This window comes from Triturus cristatus, chromosome 5_2, assembly GCF_964204655.1.
Source record: "Triturus cristatus chromosome 5_2, aTriCri1.1, whole genome shotgun sequence".
Lineage (NCBI taxonomy): Eukaryota > Metazoa > Chordata > Amphibia > Caudata > Salamandridae > Triturus > Triturus cristatus.
The window spans coordinates 891,364,540-891,385,206 of record NC_140588.1 but is presented as its reverse complement, the minus strand read 5'-3'; the positions used below and the strand labels follow the sequence as shown (position 1 = coordinate 891,385,206).

At 42.2% G+C, this 20,667-nt stretch overlaps 1 protein-coding gene across 1 annotated transcript in view; it reads left to right on the top strand.

Annotated features, from left to right (window-relative positions):
- The window catches only part of NRK (Nik related kinase), a 1,057,838-nt gene that overhangs the window by 371,318 nt on the left and 665,853 nt on the right, over positions 1-20,667 (top strand). The window contains exon 3 of the mRNA XM_085608036.1: positions 13,763-13,819. Coding sequence (XP_085464162.1) covers positions 13,763-13,819 — 57 coding nt within the window. The remainder of the gene's footprint in view (positions 1-13,762; positions 13,820-20,667) is intronic.

The window sequence follows — 20,667 nt, the reverse complement described above, 5'->3', positions numbered from 1 at the left end:
TTAGTTAATTTCAGACAATTGAATACCATCTACAACATAGGACGATATTGGAGCAGTAGAACTGCTTTTTTGAAGGTTGGATAGGATGAGAATATGAGATTATGATTTTGGCTGGTGGACTAGAACATTTCATTTTTTTTTCTTTTTGAAGGATGGAATTTCAATAGGGTGTCAGAACTCCGAAGATAGCACTGACCATCTACAATAATAAATAGTGGATAAGAAAATTATTTTTGTCTTGCTAGTGAGCCTTTAAGAACTGTAGGAAATAGGACTGATGTAATTAGAGAACAGACTAGCAGTTGTATGTAGAGCTGCTTTGAGGGATTTGAGATGCATCTTGAGAATGTCTTTGAATATGAAGTTATCATTGTCTAGAAGTATAAATCAGGCTTTCAATATTTTATTTGTGTGTCTGAGCTGGTACTGCACCCCATTTGCCAGAGAGTTAGCATGAAATTGGAGATTCAGACTAGTACCTTACTTATATTGAACCAGTCTCGAACACAAATAAAGCAATGTGTGATTGAAATCAGAAGAAACTCAGTTTTGAGATGGTTTAACTTGAACTGATGGTATGTCAAACAAGACTGAATGGCTCTCAGAAATAAATTCAATGTTATAGGAGGAATTGTTCACCAAAAGCTGAGCATCATCAGCATAGAAGTGGCATGGCAATTTTGGGTGGTTGAGAAGGCAGGCAAGCTGTTCCATATACAAGTTAAAGACTGAGTCGAACTGACCTATAGGGCAATCTGGCAGTGCCAAAAGACTGGTCCGGCAGCTCAATGTGTGGGCTATATTTTCTGGCCATTTGTGGGCCTGTTTTATAGTCTGGTGGGCTGGTTTTCACTGTGGGGTTCTATGATTTTACCACAAACCTGGTCCATGCCTGCAGTTTCCCTGACCTTGCAAAATACCTACAGAGCTTGTCTTTACCGTTAAAAACTGCTCCAATTTTCAAATGTGGGCCACTTTCGAAGGTGTCTGATTCATTAATGTGGCCTCTTTAATTTTGGTACCCCAGCCTATTTTCTGTTCTTGTCCGACTCTGGTTGAAGAAAAAGAGAGTAGATGGATCAATGTGGAGCACTTGCAGGGGCAGAGAGAGAGTTTGCCATTACTATAAACTGGCTGACATGAGTTGTCAAGGTATGATGATAACCATTTATAGACAATATAATAAATGTTTGTTTTTCCTTGAACTTATTCAGGAACGTGGAATGGTTTACTGTGTCAAAAATTACTGACAGATCCAGGAGAATAGGAAGGCAAAGTCACATTTTTGGTATGTGATGTGTATCACTAGCTATTTCTAGGATTGTAGAAATGGTGCTGCATCCTGCCCTTAAGCATGATTGAAACTGGCCTATAAGATCATCTTTATCTATAACCAGTTTCAGCTGTATCACCACACAGCTTTTCCTGGATCTTCATAAGAAAGGACATGTTCGACACTAGGCAAAAGTTATATATTGCCCCTGGATTGGATGCTGGCTTCTACTGCTTTTGTGTAACGTGAACTATTTTGAGATAGAGAGGTACTGCTCACGGTAGACCAGTAGGATGTCATAGAAACCGGTATCTTTGAGGATAATAATGCAAATGGGTTCTGAGCAATGAGATGTCTAATGTTGGTTATGGTATCCAACCTTATAGTTGGAGTGGCTTTTCTGAAAATGAACATGCATCATCAGTTTTCTACACAGGTTCACTGTGAGCTTGATTCTCAGCTGGAGAGAGAGAGTGTGGATTTTAACTTCTCATCAAAGAAGCTAGAAAACTTCTTGAAGCTTTTCCTTAGGAATGTTGGTCACCCTTGAAAGGAATGTTAGTTTACTCATAGCTTTACTTGATCATGTATCTGGCTATCTTTAAAAACGACTGGTGCCGTACCACCCAAATAGACGCTTGAGTTCAGCTGCCATTAATTTTCTTTTTAATGTCACAAGTTGCGCAAGCTGCCGAGGTCACTAAGGGCCTGACTTGGAGTACAATAGTCAGTCCACTGGTCTGCCATGGTAGCAAAGGTCTGTCCTTGACCGGCCTGGCTGAAGACCAATCACCATACTAGAGATTTCCACCACGCAGGTGGTGACCTCTCTGCCTTCCACAGAGTCACAATGGCTGTCCTAAACGCAATTAAATTTCTTTGAGCGCACAATATGTTTAATGTGCCTGCTCAGTAAATGTTTTTGTTTGTTAAACAACTCCCAAAGTGAGAGCTTATTTTTCAAAAAGAAAAAAATTGTCCTGACGCGCTGAGAGTTTGTATGTCAGACCATTCACTCTAAATAGATTATACAGTCTGTGGCACATTGACCTATGGCCTAATGTCCAATGTGAGGACAGTCAAATGTGTCCGTCGATGGATCCAGCATATGTTCCACCATTACAAACATGGTGCTTTCCCAGACTCTACATAGAGTGGGGGAACTGCAAGTTCGGAGGCAGGACATCTGCTACATTCTTCATAGAGTAACATGTCCACCAAACTCTAAATCAGGCACTATGATTTAAAAAAAAATCTGACCTGTTGACTTGAAGATTTTTCAGCAATCATACAGGTGCCTTACCCAAGCGGTCATGCAGCAGCCCTTGCTCCCGCACCCAGGCCCAAAGAGTGCATGGCAGACCTATGGCCTCCACCTCACTGATCCAAGCAGTCTTGCAGTAGTCCCAGTACTCCAAACAGGATCTGATTGTCTTCAGCAGCCACTCACCACCCAGCCTCCTCCATCCATGCTTACCTTCATCTCCCACCACCACTGGCGGTACACTCACCAAGATTATCCCTGATGAGGAGGGGTTGTAGGCAGTGCCAATTGCTCCTTTCCCTTTTACTAGAACAAGACGTCCCAACCACCGGACATCCTGTGCAGGAACATCCGTGTCCCGCTGTGGCTGTTCAGGTTTAGCTATGCCTCGGGTACAATCATATGTGTTGAGGAAACTTGTGTTAATCTAAATGCATAGCTAAAGACTCCAACAAAACTGTTCATCATCCATTAAGCCTGTGGAGAAGTCTGCATCCTAGGCACCCATCTCACAATTTGCTCTACATTTCCCATCACCCTGCCACACGCCATACTAACATTAAAAGAAACTTCAAAATAAATATTAAATACAGTGCACCAGACATGAAGTGTGGTGAAAGAGGCCTTTCAATGTACCAAGAGTGGAATGCAGTTGATCAAAAGGGAGATCATTACCACCATCAAGACAGGAAATAACAAACGTGTAAACAGCATTTTGATTAATTTCAAGTTCGAAATTTAAAGCATACCAGAACCAGTTTGGAAATGTGTAGTAAAACTTTTGCAAGTATGGTCCAAGGGAGAGAGTGGCAATAATATCTAGTTGGGAAAGTCAATATTGGACAGGGAATGATCAATGTCAAAAAGTAATCACAAGATATTCAAGGTAGAAAGGATTTTATTTAAAGTGATTTAAAATGATGGGACAGTGTATACTCATTTAGGTAGAGTTAGGCTTTACTGATAGATAGACAGCCCAAACCAAGCATCACATCCTAAAACTCCTTTTAGATTTCAGCAAGACATAGTTTTACAGTTCTCAATTGATCTAGTCATCAAGCTAATGTGAAGCACATTCATACTTGTAGAGTGTTACAATGAAGCTCGTGATTTCAGTGTACATATACAATGCTTGGTTGCTGATTTTGCTTCCCCAAGCGACACCCCTTTACAGTTTCAATTGAAGCGACCCCAAAATCACGTATCCTTCTTCATCAGCTTATATCACCTTGGTGAAGGGCCATTTATGTGTTATATTGGCCATTGTTTTGGCAAGAATGCTGGAATAACAGTAACCGAAAGGAATGACCATGGTGGCATATTTTTGTTATGTAGCAGGTTGAAGTTGACCAAAGAGGCAGGTGGATGAACACTTGGACTTGTTTACCAGCTGTGAATCACCTGACCTCAATGTTGCTTCAGAGCCATCTCTAGTCAACTTATCACGGTTTTTTACACTTTGTACCTCGCAAATACAACTTCATCAAGTCATCAAGTTAGTGGCTTTCTGCGTTAAGGTTACCTATCATCTTGCACCTTCAAAGCATTGCACACGTCATACAAAACCACTTCCTGTACTGGAACACAAGTACAAAGTAGTACACCGCTCAGCTCTGGTGGCACTAACTCAGTGCAGCTCAAGTCATCGCCAAGTGGTGGGAGGCTCGTGTCGGCCAAAATGCCTCGGCTGCCACCAACTCTGTGCACCTCAAGTTATCGTCACGTGGCAGGAGGCCAGTGTCCAGCATAGTGGTTCGGCTGCCATCAACTCTGTGCACCTCAAGTCATCGCTACGTTGCGGGAGGCCCCTGTCGGTCAAACTGCCTCGGATGCCACCAACATAATAAGCACACGGATCCACCCAGATAGAGAGTGGAAATGGCGTCGAGCACGTGCACTGGGCCCTTTTTATTGGTAGGCTCACGTGTCCTGTGATGCCTCTGCTGCATGGGAATGGTGTGGGTGTAAAGCAGCTGTGAGGGAGTGACTGTGGCATTCTGACAACTAGACCTGTGATCAGGAGATCACTACAGGGAAGACCTGGTACATGAAGCGTTGTAGTTCCCTCCCTGTAAGCATAAGCGGAGTGGGCTGGCTGAAAAGCGCATCATTCACGACTTTACCAATATGGCGGTTTAATCCGCACACCCACCGAGATAGCTCCACTTTTTTCTCCCCCCCCCAAAAAAAATATATTAATATTTAAGAAAACAGAAGACATATTATTTTAAGAACAAACAAACAAAAAATTACAAAAACTATTTTTTAGCTATTAAAGTTACAAAATATAACAAACAAAAATCAAAATTACTGAAAAAAACATAGGTTTAATGAACATTATAATTCGAAATTAGCATTTAAAAAACCTTTGAAATTCACTGAAAAAACCATGGTTACAGGCACGTTATAGTTAGTTGGACATTTAACTCGTACATAACCAGAGAAATTCCCCCGTTATAGTTTGTTCAGCTAACTATCACTCGCGCCCCTGCAATACACTGCTAATGACGTCACATATTACATCATTCATGACATGGTCAGTGACATCACTGATGACATCACTGATGATCAAGTTGTGTTGACGCCGAAACGCGTTGTTTTTTTATTCCGGCTTGGCACCAAAAATAAAAATCATGCCCAAGCACTTTTGAATCCGTGCTTCATTTTGGCGGAATGAGTGTACGTGTACAGTTCTGTGCATAGTGATCAGCAAATCCAACCAGGGCGGCCTCGGACCCTGGCGTGCACCGCTGCAACAGTGTCTCGGCTAAATCGAGGAAGTGGAAAGGTGATTATATATATATATATACATATAAATATACATATATATATTTATATGTATACCGCATCTACCTAAATTATAGTCCATCTATACTACTGTTCACCGTAAATCTTTCTTTATATTTCAATGAGCTACATAACTGTGCTAACTCTGTAAAACAATATATGTGTCTTATACTGCATCTACCCCAAAGGCCTCCTTCTATATTTATGTATATATATTACGTATATATGTATGTACATATCTTTATTCTTTATCTACCTCAAATTCCCTCCATCTATACTACTGCTCATCCCAAACCTTCCTTTATATATTGTCATTATGTCATGTAATCCATGCACTGGCTTGTGTAATAACTCTGCAAAGCGCTCTATACGTTTATTTACTGTATCTACCTCAAACCTGTTTCGTCAACAGTTTCTGATGTCTTCTGTATATTTTGTTTTACTTATTGACACTATGTATTTATTTTTAATACAAATGTTACTCGTGTAATTGCTGCTAAGCCAACCCTTTTTAAAGCACTCTAATACCCTCAGATCAAGTTGGCGCTATAAAAAACTCGATAAATCAAACTTCGGGGTTATATCAGGTAGTCAGAACGGAAGTCTAGGGTCCTGGTTCTACCGTCAAGTCAGTCAACACTGTGAACATGTGTTAACAAAAATGCCCACAGCAAGGGACGGTGTGGCATTGAAAGGGAGCCCCTGAGCTGTGACTCTGTGTCAAGAGAGATCGAGACAGGCAGATAAATGTATGTCAGAGAGCACAGGGCCTCCCGGGAGCCTCCTGGCCCGCTGACAGCTTATGCTGTCATCAAGTCTTCACACACACTTACATCTAGACACTCAGATTGAAAAATGTATATGAAAACCTCAAAAGTTGTAGGGTGGAAACAGGACTGGGAAAAACACATATACTCTCTCTTTTAGAAGCATAAGAATTGGAGTTGTGCTTTTAGTTTGAGGCAGTCGATGAAAGTTAGCTGAAACTGGAGAATTTCGAAACATATTCCCTGCCTTGTTGACCTAAAGAATAGCTTCACGTCCTTAGCAACAGCTGCCAATGATTAGCTGCCCACCATTGGCGCCGGGCCAGCCTTGAGCACTGTGCTCAAATCATTTGGATAAAAAGATAATTACAGAGGGGCTTAATGTGGCTTCTTAGCTGTCATTTTCTTTATAGATGCTAAAGCATTCGCTGGCTCCCTCTTTCCTCCCACATCATCTTAAAATTACCCACCCTTGAGGGATTTCATAGAAGGGGCTTCACTGAAATCCCTCAAGGAATCTTTAAGTTGGGAGGGGAGCCTGTCACCCCACTTGGACACTGGCTCCCTTGCACATGAAAATGCGCTTCTTTCCCCGCCACAGGATGGAGTGCGAGCTCCTCAGGTCAAAGAACGTCTGACACATTGAGCTTTATAACTTCAGCTCACACAATGCCTTATTTTATTTCTGCATTATTTATTTACTAAAATTTTTAAAGAACACACCGCAGGAGGACTTCCCGTTTCCGCCTGGGAACTCAAACCCAGTTGTGCTGCATTCGTGGACAATTGCAGGGGGGGGTCGCAAATACCGACCTGCCTAATTAGCATTGTTTAGGAAGATCGTTTTGTGACCCCCAGAAAATGGGCATTTTGCCATGTGGCCTATTGGTTCATAGGTCACACAGCACATCGCATAATGGCAGGTCGTAAAAGTTCCTGCATAATTTGTACCCACTATTTCCCAACTGCTGTTTGTAATTCAGGCCTTTGGGAACTAATTTAGGTCAGGAAATAATTACACATAAAGTATTCACATTCGCTGGTGACAGTGAGAAAAAAAGAGAAACATAAGTGCACTATATCTAACCAGTACACCTGGATACAAATTCCAATTCCCCACTTAGCCAGACTGTGTGATCCTGTAAACAGTGCCGTACACACTCCTGCACTCCAGCTGCTGGGAGCCATAGGAGAAGATCGTGAACATTCCATCATGCCACACTGTGAGCCCAAGAAAATAATTTGCACGTCCTCAGCAAGCCAGACAAAGTGCATCTTCCATTACATTAGATACGTGACCCTTCTGAAGCAGCTAATTTGCCATCCAACACACCAGATGTGGAGACAGATAGGAGCATGTTTCAAACCCTCTAGTACTGTAGACAACTCAAGTGCCTGTCACATACAGCCCCTTAGTACTGTAACACGTTGACACCTCTGAAAATATTAATCTCACATATGACAAGTGATGGTCTTTCAGACTGTGTGGTGGTGACAAGTGGTAGAGCTATCCAGGCATCATGAACACAAATGCAGAAACCTAGCACTCATGCAGGCTAGGGCACAGTGCATGCCAGCAGGCCTTTTTACACGCTAGTGCCTGTTACAGAGGCTCCATAGGCACTGCAACACTTCAAAATAGTTTGAAGTTGGCCTGAATGCTTAGGGGGCCGATTACGAGAATGTTGGTTTCACTTCAGACCGCCTAATTACAATTTAGGCTGTTTAAAGTGAAACCAGCCTGTCATTCGGAGCCGGCCCGTAATCCATATGGACGGCGTTTTACCCCATCCGGATTACGATGCTTGGTTTCCAGGAGAGGGAGTTTAGGGGGCCCCTAGCAGGGCCTCCATCTGTTTGCGGCCTCCCGTTGAGGGCTGATGGGCACTGTTACCTGCACCGTGTGGGTGCCTTGCACATGGTGCAGGGATGAACACAGCCTCCCATTTCCCTATGGGAGCTCGTGCTATGGCCGGTTTACGGCCTTAGCACATGCTCCTATGGGGAATTGTGAGTATGAAACCACACCATGTGCCAGCGCATCATAATTAGGCGGTTGGGATCGCCGCCCAGATGTCATTCAGTCCCATTTCCGCAATGGTGTCAGGTGGCCGTAAGTCCGCCCAACATCGTAGTAAGACCCTATGTGTTGGGACTAGAATGTGCCATGCATGGTAAACTGGCATGCACCCCTGCCCTGCATGCCCAACTTCTCAAGAAACTGGTATCCTGACTTTTTTATTGGCTCTCGCTTCATGCTAATCTACAGCATACACAGAGTCCTAGGCCTTTCCCTGGTATTGAGATGTGCAGAACCTGTTCTGTGACCGGTCAGGGTGCACAAAGGATGACCTCATGGCGGGTATAGGACTATGGACAATGGATACAACTTCCCCAGACAGCAAAAGTGTAGTTACAGCATTTCTGTGGATGGTGGATGAAGTGGAGGGTGGAGACCCAGACACTGAAGTGGAGGAGAAAGGAGACAAGGCTGCCCTTAGAAATTCAGTGAGGAACTTGTTAGCTAAGCACTCTGTGATGTTTTATGATTCTCAGGGGCAGCTTGCCTCCGGCTGCTGGGCTCGTGGTATGTGACATCGCGTGTGTTCCATGCCCTCGTGAATGTAACAACAGTTGACAGTTGGCGGTTTGCCTGGCCGTGCCGGTTGGGTGTCTGCGCTGCCTCCTAGGAATTAACTATGTCTTTGTTCATGCGGAATTGCCCCTTATATATCACAATTTGGCAACGATTTGTGAGGAACGGTGCAGGGCTGTGACGAGAGGCACCAAAGCAGACTACCCCAACTAACCTGCACAGTGCTGTGATACACGTTGTGTCTTTCATCGTGAAAACCATGGAAGTGTTCAAGCATTATTACCACTTGTGGTAACTTACTAAACTATGCCGGCTGAGGTATGTTGACTTTGTTACATTTGTGGGCTGTATTGCCCTACCGCCGTGTGGATACTTTCAAAGATCTATCCACTTACCTGCGACAAGGATATGCTGGTTTGCCTGCACGTCTTCCACTCTCTGTGATTGCAGTCCGGAGAGGAGTGGGCAGGTGAACAACTCCTCTAAATGTATTAATTGGAGGCTGACAAAGATGCGGTACAACCTCGATTTCGCCTCAGCAGCGTATTAATTGGAGGCTGACTAAGAGGCGGTACAACCTTGATTACGCCTCACAGCGTATTAATTGGAGGCTGTCTAAGGGGCGGTACAACCTTGATTGATATCAGCGGTGACACACACACCTATTCCAGTGTAATTTAAGGGGGCAACGGCGTGTTATCAGCACGGCTGCAGCTTAAAGTGAACGGGGTCATTTAAAGTTAATTGCAGTGGTGACACGCACACCGTATTCCCTAGTTTGTAAAGAGCAACAGCGTGTGATTCAGAGTTTACTGCGGCGGTGACACGCATACCGTATTTCCAAATTTAAAGGGGTAACAGTGTGTCACTTCAACCTTTAAGTACCACCATTTTATCCTAATGGTGACACGCACACCTTTTAATTGTGTGTGTCAACGTTAAAATGCACATCTATTGTTATTAAAGATCTAGCTGAATTGAAATCACAGTGACACGCACACCTTGCTGTTCTGCGTCCAGTAAAATTAACTTTGCGTTTGGGGGTGACAAGCACAGTTATTTAATGGTGTGTATTAACGGTGACATGTACACCTTCTGTCATTAGAAACGTACCTAAATTTAAACCTCTTTGACACGCATATAACAATGTCTATAAGTTAATTTGCATTTCCTGCTGTGGTTGCGTAAATAGTCTGTTACTTAACAATTCCTTTACTGTTGAAGGTGTTTTACCTGTCACTGGTGAAATTTCAGTGTGCTCATTATGCTTCCACCATGAATATTGCAAATACTATCACTGCACCACCACCATTTCTCATGTCAGCTGGGGAACCATCCACGCAATGGGAAGATTGGTGTGATTGTCTTGAAAACTTGGTGGCGTTAGATAGTACAACATTTTAAGCTGTATGGAAAAAAGCTTTATTGCTATGTGCGTTAGGAAAAGAGGGGAAACATAGTTTTAAATATCGCCCAGCTACAGGGGAGGAGATAGAAGATGTTTACAAAGATGCCATCATTAGGTTATGTACTAGATTTGCAAAGCAAGAAAACATTGTCATGCGCAGACACAGATTCTACACCCAACCATAAAAGGTTAATGAATCTATTGATGAATTTGTGTCAAGGTTGTGGTTGTTATCCACCAAGTGTCAATTTAGTCCTATTCAAGATGACATGATTAGAGATCAATTAATTGTCCAATGCTACAGCAAGAAAGCTCAAGAGAAGTTGTGGGCGGCTAGTAATCCACTCTAAAAGAAGCCATTACGATTGCAAAAGTTGTAGAAGAGTCAGATACATGTATGAGGGAGATGAAGACCATTCAACAAGATAAAGGATTGGAGGTAGCCACTCTGCAAAGTAATTTTGAGGTGGTGAATGTGGTGCACAGCAAGCCTACTAGGGGAGAATTACCAGTGGTAAACCAAACACCGGCAAGAGCACCGTGCCTCCTTTGCAAAAAGGGTTTAATTGTACATGTCATAGGTGTGGTAGTACATTCCACTTGGCCGACTCGCATAATTGTTTTGCACTAGGCAAGGAGTGTCATAAGTGTGGGAAAAAGTGTGCAAGGCTGCAGGAAATAAGATAGCGTGGTGGAGGAGGAAGATGATAATGTCACGGTGATGTAAGTCAAGGGAGAAGAGAATTCCTCTCCTGATTTGGGTAGGAGCAGGATTTGCCCCAAAGCTGATTTTAGTATCAATGGGGAGACAGTGTCCTTAATGGTGGATACTGGTTCACTATATACCATTGTTCCAAAATCGTTGTGTGATTCTGTATGGAAAGGTGTTAAATTAATTCCATCGGAGGTGATCTTGAAGGGATATCAAGGAGCTAGCATTGGTGCTCTGGGCTACATTGAAGTGGAAATTGGATGTGCTGAAAGGCTGACAAAAGGAAAGATCTATGTTGTTCCAGAAGGTCCTGCTTTATTAGGATGGGTTCACCAGTATGATCTCAACATCAGGGTGGACCCAAGGGCAGAACAACAGGTTATGAGTATAGATGACACCGGTGTACAAAGTATTTTACAACTCCATGCGAAGTATTTGACACTGTACTGGGGGAAGCTGTTGGGTTCCTATATAAAATAAGACTGAGGAAGGACTCTGTACCTATCAAACATGTTGCCAGAAGAGTTCCCATGGCTGCCAGAGCCCAAGTCAAAGATATAATCAAGCAGATGCTGGATGCGAAGATTATTGAAACTGTGGAGGCAGCTGAATAGTTGTCTCCAGTGGTTATAACTCAAAAACAAGATGGCTCGCTTCGTTTTTTTGTGTGGACTTGAGGATCCTTCCTTTTGGTCTGTGTTCAGCAGCTAGCGCATTTCAACATATCATAACGGAAATATTAACGGGTATTGATTAAGTAGTATTTTTTCAAGACGACATTATGATATATGGGCAAAATGTCAAAGATCATAACACCATCTTGGAACAATTACTGTCTCGTTTGAGTGGTGGTGGTTTGACATTGCGGAAGGATAAATGTGGTTTTGCTGTTGAAGAAGTTGATTATTTGGGGTATCACATCACAAAAGAAGGCATCCATCCTAAGCATGATCTGGTTAGTGTCAATGTAAAAGTACCTGATGACAGGGACAAATTGAGGTCATTCATGGGTATGGTTGAATACTATGCCAAATGTGTTCAAGATCTCGCACACAAGGTGGAACCCTTAAGAGAGTTACTGAGGGAAGGAAAGAAGGTTACATTGGGCGGAGAGCAACATAAGGCTTTTCATTTTACCAAAGAGAACATGGCACACGCCGCCATTTTAGCACCTTTTACCCCAGGCTTACCCACTATTTTGACGGTGGATGCCAGCTCTGTGGGCCTTGGTGCAGTTTTAGCACAGACACATGCTGGACAAGAAAGAATTGTAGCCTTTGCCTCACGTTCATTGACTGAGACTGAGAGAAATTACTCAGTTATGGAACGTGATGCATTAGCGTCTGCTTGGGCCACTAAACATTTTTGAGTGTTTTATGGGGTATTGTCTTTACTTTACGAACCGACCATAAACCTCTCATAAAAGTTATGGGTTCTGATGGCAAAAAAAACTGTTTTGGTAGACTTGCACGTCTGGCGGTTAGGATACAGGATTTCATGTGTAAGGTGGAACATGGACCTGGATGGCGTAACAGTGTGGTGGATTGCCTGTCTAGGCTACCTGACACCAAAGTCCCATCATTTAATTTAATTACTGAAGAAGTGGTGGCTTGTCTGGACGATCTCACTGAGGATTTGGGCAAGGCCATCACCAGAGAGGATTGGGTGGAAGGAATGTGCAAAGATAATATCCTTGCTGGTGTCATGAAAATGGTCAGGGAAGGGGTTTCAAGGGAAAGAACAGTGTCAGCAGGTCTTATATATGTGATTAGATTATCAAGGAAAGGAGTGGGGTATAATATGGTGTACAGCATCATGTGTGTTGTACTCTTGTTGGCTCCTCATCGTTGCCTGTATTTTGTGTTTCACCTTTCTGCTTTGTTTTTGTTCATAGTTTTTTTTTTCTCTTTTTCATTTTCTTTTAAACATATTGTTTTTGTACTTCTTGTCGTTGTGACATGGGGTGGATTGCATTATTTCGCTGTATGATGTTGCATGTTAAACATAATTAGGTTATTTAATGTTAAGTTTAACCATTTCTGTGTAAGGAAAAGAGGTGTGTTATGTTTTATGATTCTCAGGGGCAGCTTACCTCCGGCTGCCGGGCTCATGGCATGTGACATCGCTTGTGTTCTATGCCCTCGTGCTCTATGTTCTATGCAATGACAGTTGGTAATTGTCAGTTTGCCTGGCCGTGCCGGTTGGGTATCTGCACTGCCTCCTAGGAATAAACGACGTCTTTCTTCATGAGGAATTGCCCCCGTGTTATTTAACCCACACTCCTAATTAGGTTTTTGTGAGAATTTCCATTTGGTAGATGGTAAGTGTGAGGGATATAAATGCAGTTTCTTTTATTTATACTGAAAATGTTCCTACACAGAATCTGCCCATTACTCTCTCTCCGATAACAGCTTTACAAAGACTTCTGATCGGAAGGTGTATAGAGTTCACATTTCACTGTGGCCTTGTTTTGGACACTCCTGCTTAGAGCCAGTATCATTGCTACCTCCTGTGAGAACCAAACCTTGCACAAAGGACCTGCCTGAGAAACAGTCAGAAAATAGCACTTGAAAGAAAACCAACCCAAACCGGTTCCGTAGTTGAGACAGTAGATCCACATCATATGTCCGAAAAATGTTCCATTTCCAAGTGCCTTAAAATCGAGTTCAATCATTCTTTCAATGACTGTAGTGGAGATTCACAAAACCTTTATCTTCTTAGGATATGCAAACCTTAGGGAATAACATAAACGTTACAGCTCTGAGTCTGAGGCACATTCTACATAACCAGCTTGTCAAATCATTGAACTGGCTCTAAGCATAAATAATACGGATTCTAGATTAGAACAGCATTGGCCTTCATAGGCTATTGTAGTATTGAGAAAATTTTCCATTTCATATGTTACTTCAATAGTTCAAGTGCAATGCCTTTGCTTACATATTGTTCATTTTACAGGGTCGTCATGTGAAGACTGGACAATTGGCTGCAATCAAAGTCATGAATGTTACAGAGGTGAGCAAGGAAGCTGAGCTTTTTTGGTTTAAATGTGTGCATCGCTTATGCCTTTCATTATGTACACCCCTATTCCAAAGTAGATTTGAACTCACACATATGAACATAAATAAAAACTTTACCTTTCCCTTTGGGATGTTTTATAGAACATGTAGAATTTGATTCACAAATATTTTGATGTAAGTAGACATGACTTACTCCTGTAATACTTAGTAATACCTTTGTAAGGAGTACTCCAGGAGAAACCCAAAGTAAATAATTTATGAATTAAGCCCATACAGGGCAATTCACAAAGATAACTTACGCTTGTGAGTAAATTTACTCTTAAATTTTGAGTAACTTTATTACCTTTGCCTATTCAGAAAATCTGAGTATAAACGTACTAAAAGATGTAACTTACATGCCTCTACTACCTTAAAAGGGGGTTGGAGCCTAGCTTACAAATGTAAGTGTTGTATCTTGACTCTAATGTTATTCTTGCACTGCCAATGGAATCTTGCTGTGATTACATAAAATGGAATGTTGGGAGTCAAATACACACAGTTGGCTGGGCTGGGCTGAGCAGCATGCTGGCTGCTCCTGGTAGGGGCCTTATTGGGACTTGATCTTGTCCTGATTCAGTCTTCTTGTGAACTTGTAACTATCCCGATTAAATCTCTCTAAACCACACCTACCTGCGTGGACTTGATCACTACAATTTTTGTCGACAATCCTGATACGAACCTGTGTCTGTCACCTCATCAAAGCTCAAGCAACATTAAGGTACAGATCAACTCAAGTTAAGCTAAAGCAACTGGCATCCCAGACCCCACCAGTGACCTGTACATTGGTCGCCCTCAGCAGTTTGCCGGATGTTTCTTGTGCGTCTGGTGAAGTACTACTTCAGGAGCTGCCCATCCAATCTTGGGCGTCTACGCTCCAGAGTCTACGTGTTCAGTCAGGGTTAACCTGTATTACTGTCTACAGTGCCACACATCAATGTCTACTGTCTGGTGAAGAAATGCGCTTTTTCATGTGGGCGCCAGCCAAGCTCTGAAGGAGACTATTTCGATGCCAGTCCCACTCAAAGTGTCCTGCACTGTTCTACATTTCTGCGCTTTCTATAGCTGATGCACCTTCTAGTGGACTGAGTTATTCCACGTACTTGTACTTTCGAGGGGACCTGTCTACAAGTCTACTCTACAGCTGTACATGAGTTACAGTCTCTGGTTTAAACAATGTCACCGTGAACAAGTCTAGTCTGCCAGTTGGAGTGGCATTTTGGTGAGCCGGTGTACTTGTTTGGTGCGACTGAGACTCAGACTCTGCCTTAACTCGTGATTAGGGGTGTTTTTTTTTTTTTTTTTAATGCTTCAGGGGGTTGGCTCTGTGACTTGGCAGTTGAATCACTGCTTTTCAAAAATCGCACAAGCCCTCCAACGCACCCACCCTCCGTACCTGCAGTGGCTCTGTTGCTCCTTAATGACTCTGCATTCCTCGCGGCACCTTTATGACGTCCTCATGGCTCCTCTGTGCCTTGCCTCCCCATCTACGTGGTGTTTGAGCTGCTTATAAACCTGTTGGAGCACGTCTGCAACCGTTAGCCAGTCGGCATGTCATCTCTTGCGTGCCACCATTTTTTGTTTGGCAACACGGAGCGAGCCTCGTTGTGTCTACTGCTCAATATTGTTTTCTTGCCAACCGCGTCTTGCTTTGCCAACCACGCACATGTCAAGTATGACTTTTTCAATAAAGTTATTCGAAGGGTGCCAGTTGACAGGAGCACCGTCATGTTCTACGTAACGTCTCTTCTCTTGCTTCCTTTGTGTTCAAGTTCTAGTTTATGTACTTTTATTACAACCTCCATGTCGTCGTCAGAAGCGCTGGAGCACAATTGAAGAACTTTCGGAAGCGTAAGCCTGAGCGCAGTTGGGGACTTCAACTGACGCTTCATTTTACATTCTACCTGAAATTATGCCTCTGTAAAATTTGTTTACCATGTGTTTGTGCTTATGCTGTTTTAATTTACAGTCTAAAGCTCTAATTTCCCATCTACAGTGTTTGCAATTACAGTGTTTGTGCGCTTTTCTAGTGCGTATGTCAGGGGATTTTGCTTTTTCTAACTTGTACTTGCATGTGTGGTTTACTTCTATCAGCTTGTGTTTTACTGCCAGGCATCGTTACATTTCGTTCCACTACGCAAGTGTATTTGTTTCTTTCTAGCCCGGGTGAGTAGTCGCTCAGTGGTATTTGTACTGATTAGTACATCTCTTAATTTACTTCACGGGATCATACATGTTTTCTATTTTCTTTTCAGATTTGTTCATGGTCCCTAGGTATACACCATGTAGGCACACGCTATAATGGTACATGCCGTGAAGAGTTCATTGTTTCCTTACTGTCTCATGCATGCTTTTAGTTTCCCTACACGGGAATCGCAGTGGGTCTTAATCCCATCTGTTCATTGGACATTTGTACACGTCTCACATGTGCACAACTATGTTCTGTCTTCCTCCTGGGATCTATCTGAGGGTGTCAGTCCCTTTCGCGTCAGTATATGGGTTCCTACCCATATCTGTTTGTTGACATTGCTCAACCTCTCTTCGTTTTGGGGGTATTACTCCCATCTGTTCATTGTATATTTGTACACGTCTCACATGTGCCCAACTATGTTCTGTCTTCCTCCTAAGAGCTATGCGAGGGTTTCAGTCCTTTTTGCATTATTATATGGGTTCCTACCCATATATCTGTTTGTTGACATCGCTCAACCTCTCTTAGTTTTCCCAATGTCAAAATTACAAGGACTATGGTTTCTAAGGGTCTTAGTTCCATCTGTTACTGCTTTTATTCCTTGTCTTTTAAGGGTTTGCTTTTGGGGTTATAGTCCTCCCGAACCTCACATAGAGCTATGTACTCATTTTATTAAACTTTCTATTATTAATATACACTGTTGTCTTTATATTATATTTTGCTATTATGTATTGATGATGGTGTTTGACTTGGGTGAGGATTATCCTTTTACTTTTCCTCATCTTCCTTGTTTTCTTTCGTCATTTCTGTTCCTTTTGTGATGTTTTCTCCTGGTGCCTCGTGTGGATTCTGAGCTTTCCTGCCGGGTTTTCTTTCTCTGTGTTTTCCACATCCTATAGTCCGGAGTTTTGTTGGTTCATTCCTGCCTTCTTACATTCCTGTTCTGGCCAGTGGATATGTTTTGGGGCAGTTGTTTGTGGTTCCTTTTCTCCTCTTCTCTGATGATGTTTTTTTGTTTCTTTGCTTTTGTGTACAGAAGGGAGGATGGTTCTTATGTCTTGTGTCTTGGGTTGCCTCTCTTCTTTGCTTCTCTCATCCTTTTCTCTTGTTCTTTTCTTTCAATGGTTTCATATTTCTTATTTCCTCTGTTTCCTTTGTTTCTCCTCATCCTCGTTCTTCTATCTTGTTCTCTCTGTGTTTTTTTATATATAGAAGAAAGGGGGATATGTTGTATCTTGACTCTAATGTTATTCTTGTACTGCCAATGGAACCTTGCTGTAATGATATCAAATGGAATGTTGGGAGTCAAATACACACAGTTGGCTGGGCTGAGCAGCATGCTGGCTGCTCCTGGTGGGGTCCCTATTGGGACTTGATCTGTTTCTGATTCAGTCTTCTTGTGAACTTGTAACTATCCTGATTTAACCTCTCTATACCACACCTACCTACGTGGACTTTATCATTACAATTTTTGGCGACGATCCTAAAACGAACCTGCGTGGACTTGATCACTACAGTAAGTTACTAGTAAAAAAATATATAACAATGGTACATATTTTTAATTTACTTAAAAAATATTTTAATAACTTTTTTGCATTAAAAATGAATGCCATTGTGAAACAGTGGAAAGCACCAGGTACTCTTTGTGGGAAAGTCATCCTTTTTCCCTGATCACATCTATTTTTTGACTGATACTGCTGGTAACTGACTCTGACTATGCCCTTGGTCCTGCTAACCAGGCCCAGTTCCAGTGCTCTGATTAAAAAAGATATTTGGTAATTAGGTGTGATTACAATTGGCACTGACATCTTACCTGTAAGCCCCTAGTATATGGTAGAGCATGTAGATTTAGAGACGCAGTAGATTTCATGCACTTAAGTGTGCATTGCTGTGTTGCCTGTTGTCATTTTAAAACTGAGCCCTGCTTTGCAGGCTGCTTTTAAATTGAAATTGTATGCAAATGCGACTTTGTATTTAAAGGTCCGTCCAAAGTATGAAACTACCTTTTCTTTACATATGTCAACCCTAAGGTCTACCCTAGGTGTTCCCATATTAGAGTGCCATGTAAAAATAAGCAGTGACATTTTAAAAGGTGTTTTAAATGCCCTGGTGAGGGGAAAAACTGCCAATTTCATTTTCCCCAATGTAGTATTTGAGCTCCATAGGCTAACATGGAAATACTTTAATAAAGTATAACTATTGACAGGGGTGAGCTAAAATAACATTTCAAGGACTTAAAAGATTGATAATGATAAATCCAACAACTTGCCACTCTTGAATGCACAGAAAATAACTCAGAACTTTCTTTTCTATGGGCCAACATCCAGACTTCTAGCAGCCTCTCCTGATTGGCCAGCCTTGCCAGGCCAAGCCAAACAGCTTTGATGAGGTGATCAGTGGCCTGCATAGAGACAGAGGTTATCTGGTGCCGAGAACAGGCCAGTATGGGGGCTGGGTAAACTAACTGATGTTCAAAGAGAGTAGGACAGTAAGGAATGCCAGCCAGGCCTACCCCCTCTTTCTGTAGCCCCATGCCAGATGGGAGGTCCAGGAATGTAATCTGATGGAGATTTGAAAGGGGAGTATTAAGGGAAATGAGTCACAGCAATGGATTGGCTTAGCAGATCTTACTCCCCAAGAGAGACATTCTCCATCTTGAATTTTAAATGTACAGTGCTTTGTGGGAGAATATGCCATACTTTGGAGGAAGCTGACATGTTTTTTGGTGGCACCCCAAGCCCCATTGGACATGGGTGCCCCCCCTACTTGTCACCCTAGAACATTTGATAATTTTGTGAGAGTGCCATAGCATCTCAAATCTGCTGCCTGAAACTGCAAGAAGAGGAAGGGCTTCCCTGCTGGAACCCTGGCCTTCACCAAGAAGACTGCACTCTGAATGACTGCTCCTGCTGCACAGTAGGGAAGTACAGCCCCAAGGATTTTGTCTGGCTTAAAAAAGAGGCGTGTTCTCCCTGATAGCAACAGGTTAAAAGATCTCCACCGGCACCATCTCCAGCAAGAAGAAAACAGCTGGCCACCTTCAGCTGGACTTTAATGGTTTTGGCCTGGTGCATTGTGGGGACTGTAGTTCCAACTTCATAGGAGCAACTCAGAGACTCTGGAACCTTGGATTTGTGTTTGGGACACTTTGAACCCTCAGGAGAAATTCAGGAAGAATTTCCGAAGTTTGGAGAAGTTTGGAGCAACTTTTGGAAAAAGCCCCATAAGGTGACGACCAAATATAGAGAGTCAAGCCGACTACCTCGCACCATGAATTGGCCTTGTATCAGGTTCTTCCCACTGGAGCTCCGTAGCTCAAGACTTCCAGGAGTTGACCGGGGACTGCAGGAAGACACTGCAAAGCCGGACTGCTGGAGAGGCCGGATCGACATCGAGTGAACATCCTCCAGACATGTTTTTAAGAGTGAAGGTAACATTTTGACCAGGGCCTCCCGCTTAGTGTATGCAACCAGGACTCCATTGCTGTGAGCCTCAAACTTTAACTTTGTCCTAGTCATGTGCAACCAGATGTCCCAATTTGACATTATTGGTTTTCAAGCACTAAAATGAGTTTATTCTATAACAATTCATGTCTCCAGTTTCCTACATTAGATTTGTATTCATTTTGGTGCCATTTTAAATATAGCAATATTTCCTATTTTTATAAATTGGTATTGGATTTTATTTGTGTGTTGTGACTTGCTTATTTAATGTATTGGAGTTTTTAAATGCTTTACACACCTGTCTCCTATGTTAAGCCTGCCTGCTCATTGCCAGCTACTAAGAGTTGAACAAGGGAATAATTTAATGAGGCCTTGTTGGAGCCTTATATTGTGTTGGTGGCCTTATTGCTAGTGGTGGTTGCATACTGACCCTTACTAATAATCCACCTTCCAACACTCCTCCACTGATGGAAAGGAGGGCATGTATGGACTGATGTGCAAAATTAGAAGAACCAATCTATATAGCACGTGGAAACCCAAAAAACATTGCAGAATATAGGGGAATCGGTAGGTATATTATGGCTTGAACGGTGGGGATTAGCTAAAGTGGTGGGAAGGGAGCGAGTGGATACTGGGAATTTGGTAAATGGCTCCTGGGAGTCCCCTGTGTGGGACTGCAATGTGCATGCTATGTGTGTGCCACTACTTCTTAAAGCAATAAAATGTTGTTATGAACAAAATAAATTTTAAACACATATTATGAAATATATATATAGATTATGTGTAATACATTTTCACATACCTTTTAATCATTATTAATGAATGATAAAAAAATAGTTTTTTTAACTTAAGGTGGGATTTTTTATTATTTAAACCTCACAAAAATAATGTCATTTTCTTTGACTTTTTCTGCATTAATTGAGATTTAATTCAAAATTAATCGAAAAGTGCTGTAGCGTTTTTTTATTTACTTTATTTATTTAAAAATGACATGCCCATTAATATTTATCATACATTATTTTCAATACATTTTCTTAGATTGATTAACTTTTTTAATTCCCTACACTTTACCATGCAGGCCCTCAAGCCTAATTGCACAGTCTCCCGATCGTAAAGTGTAGGGAAAAATTAAAAATATGTACCAAACAAAAAAAATACAGAACTAAATACAACAAT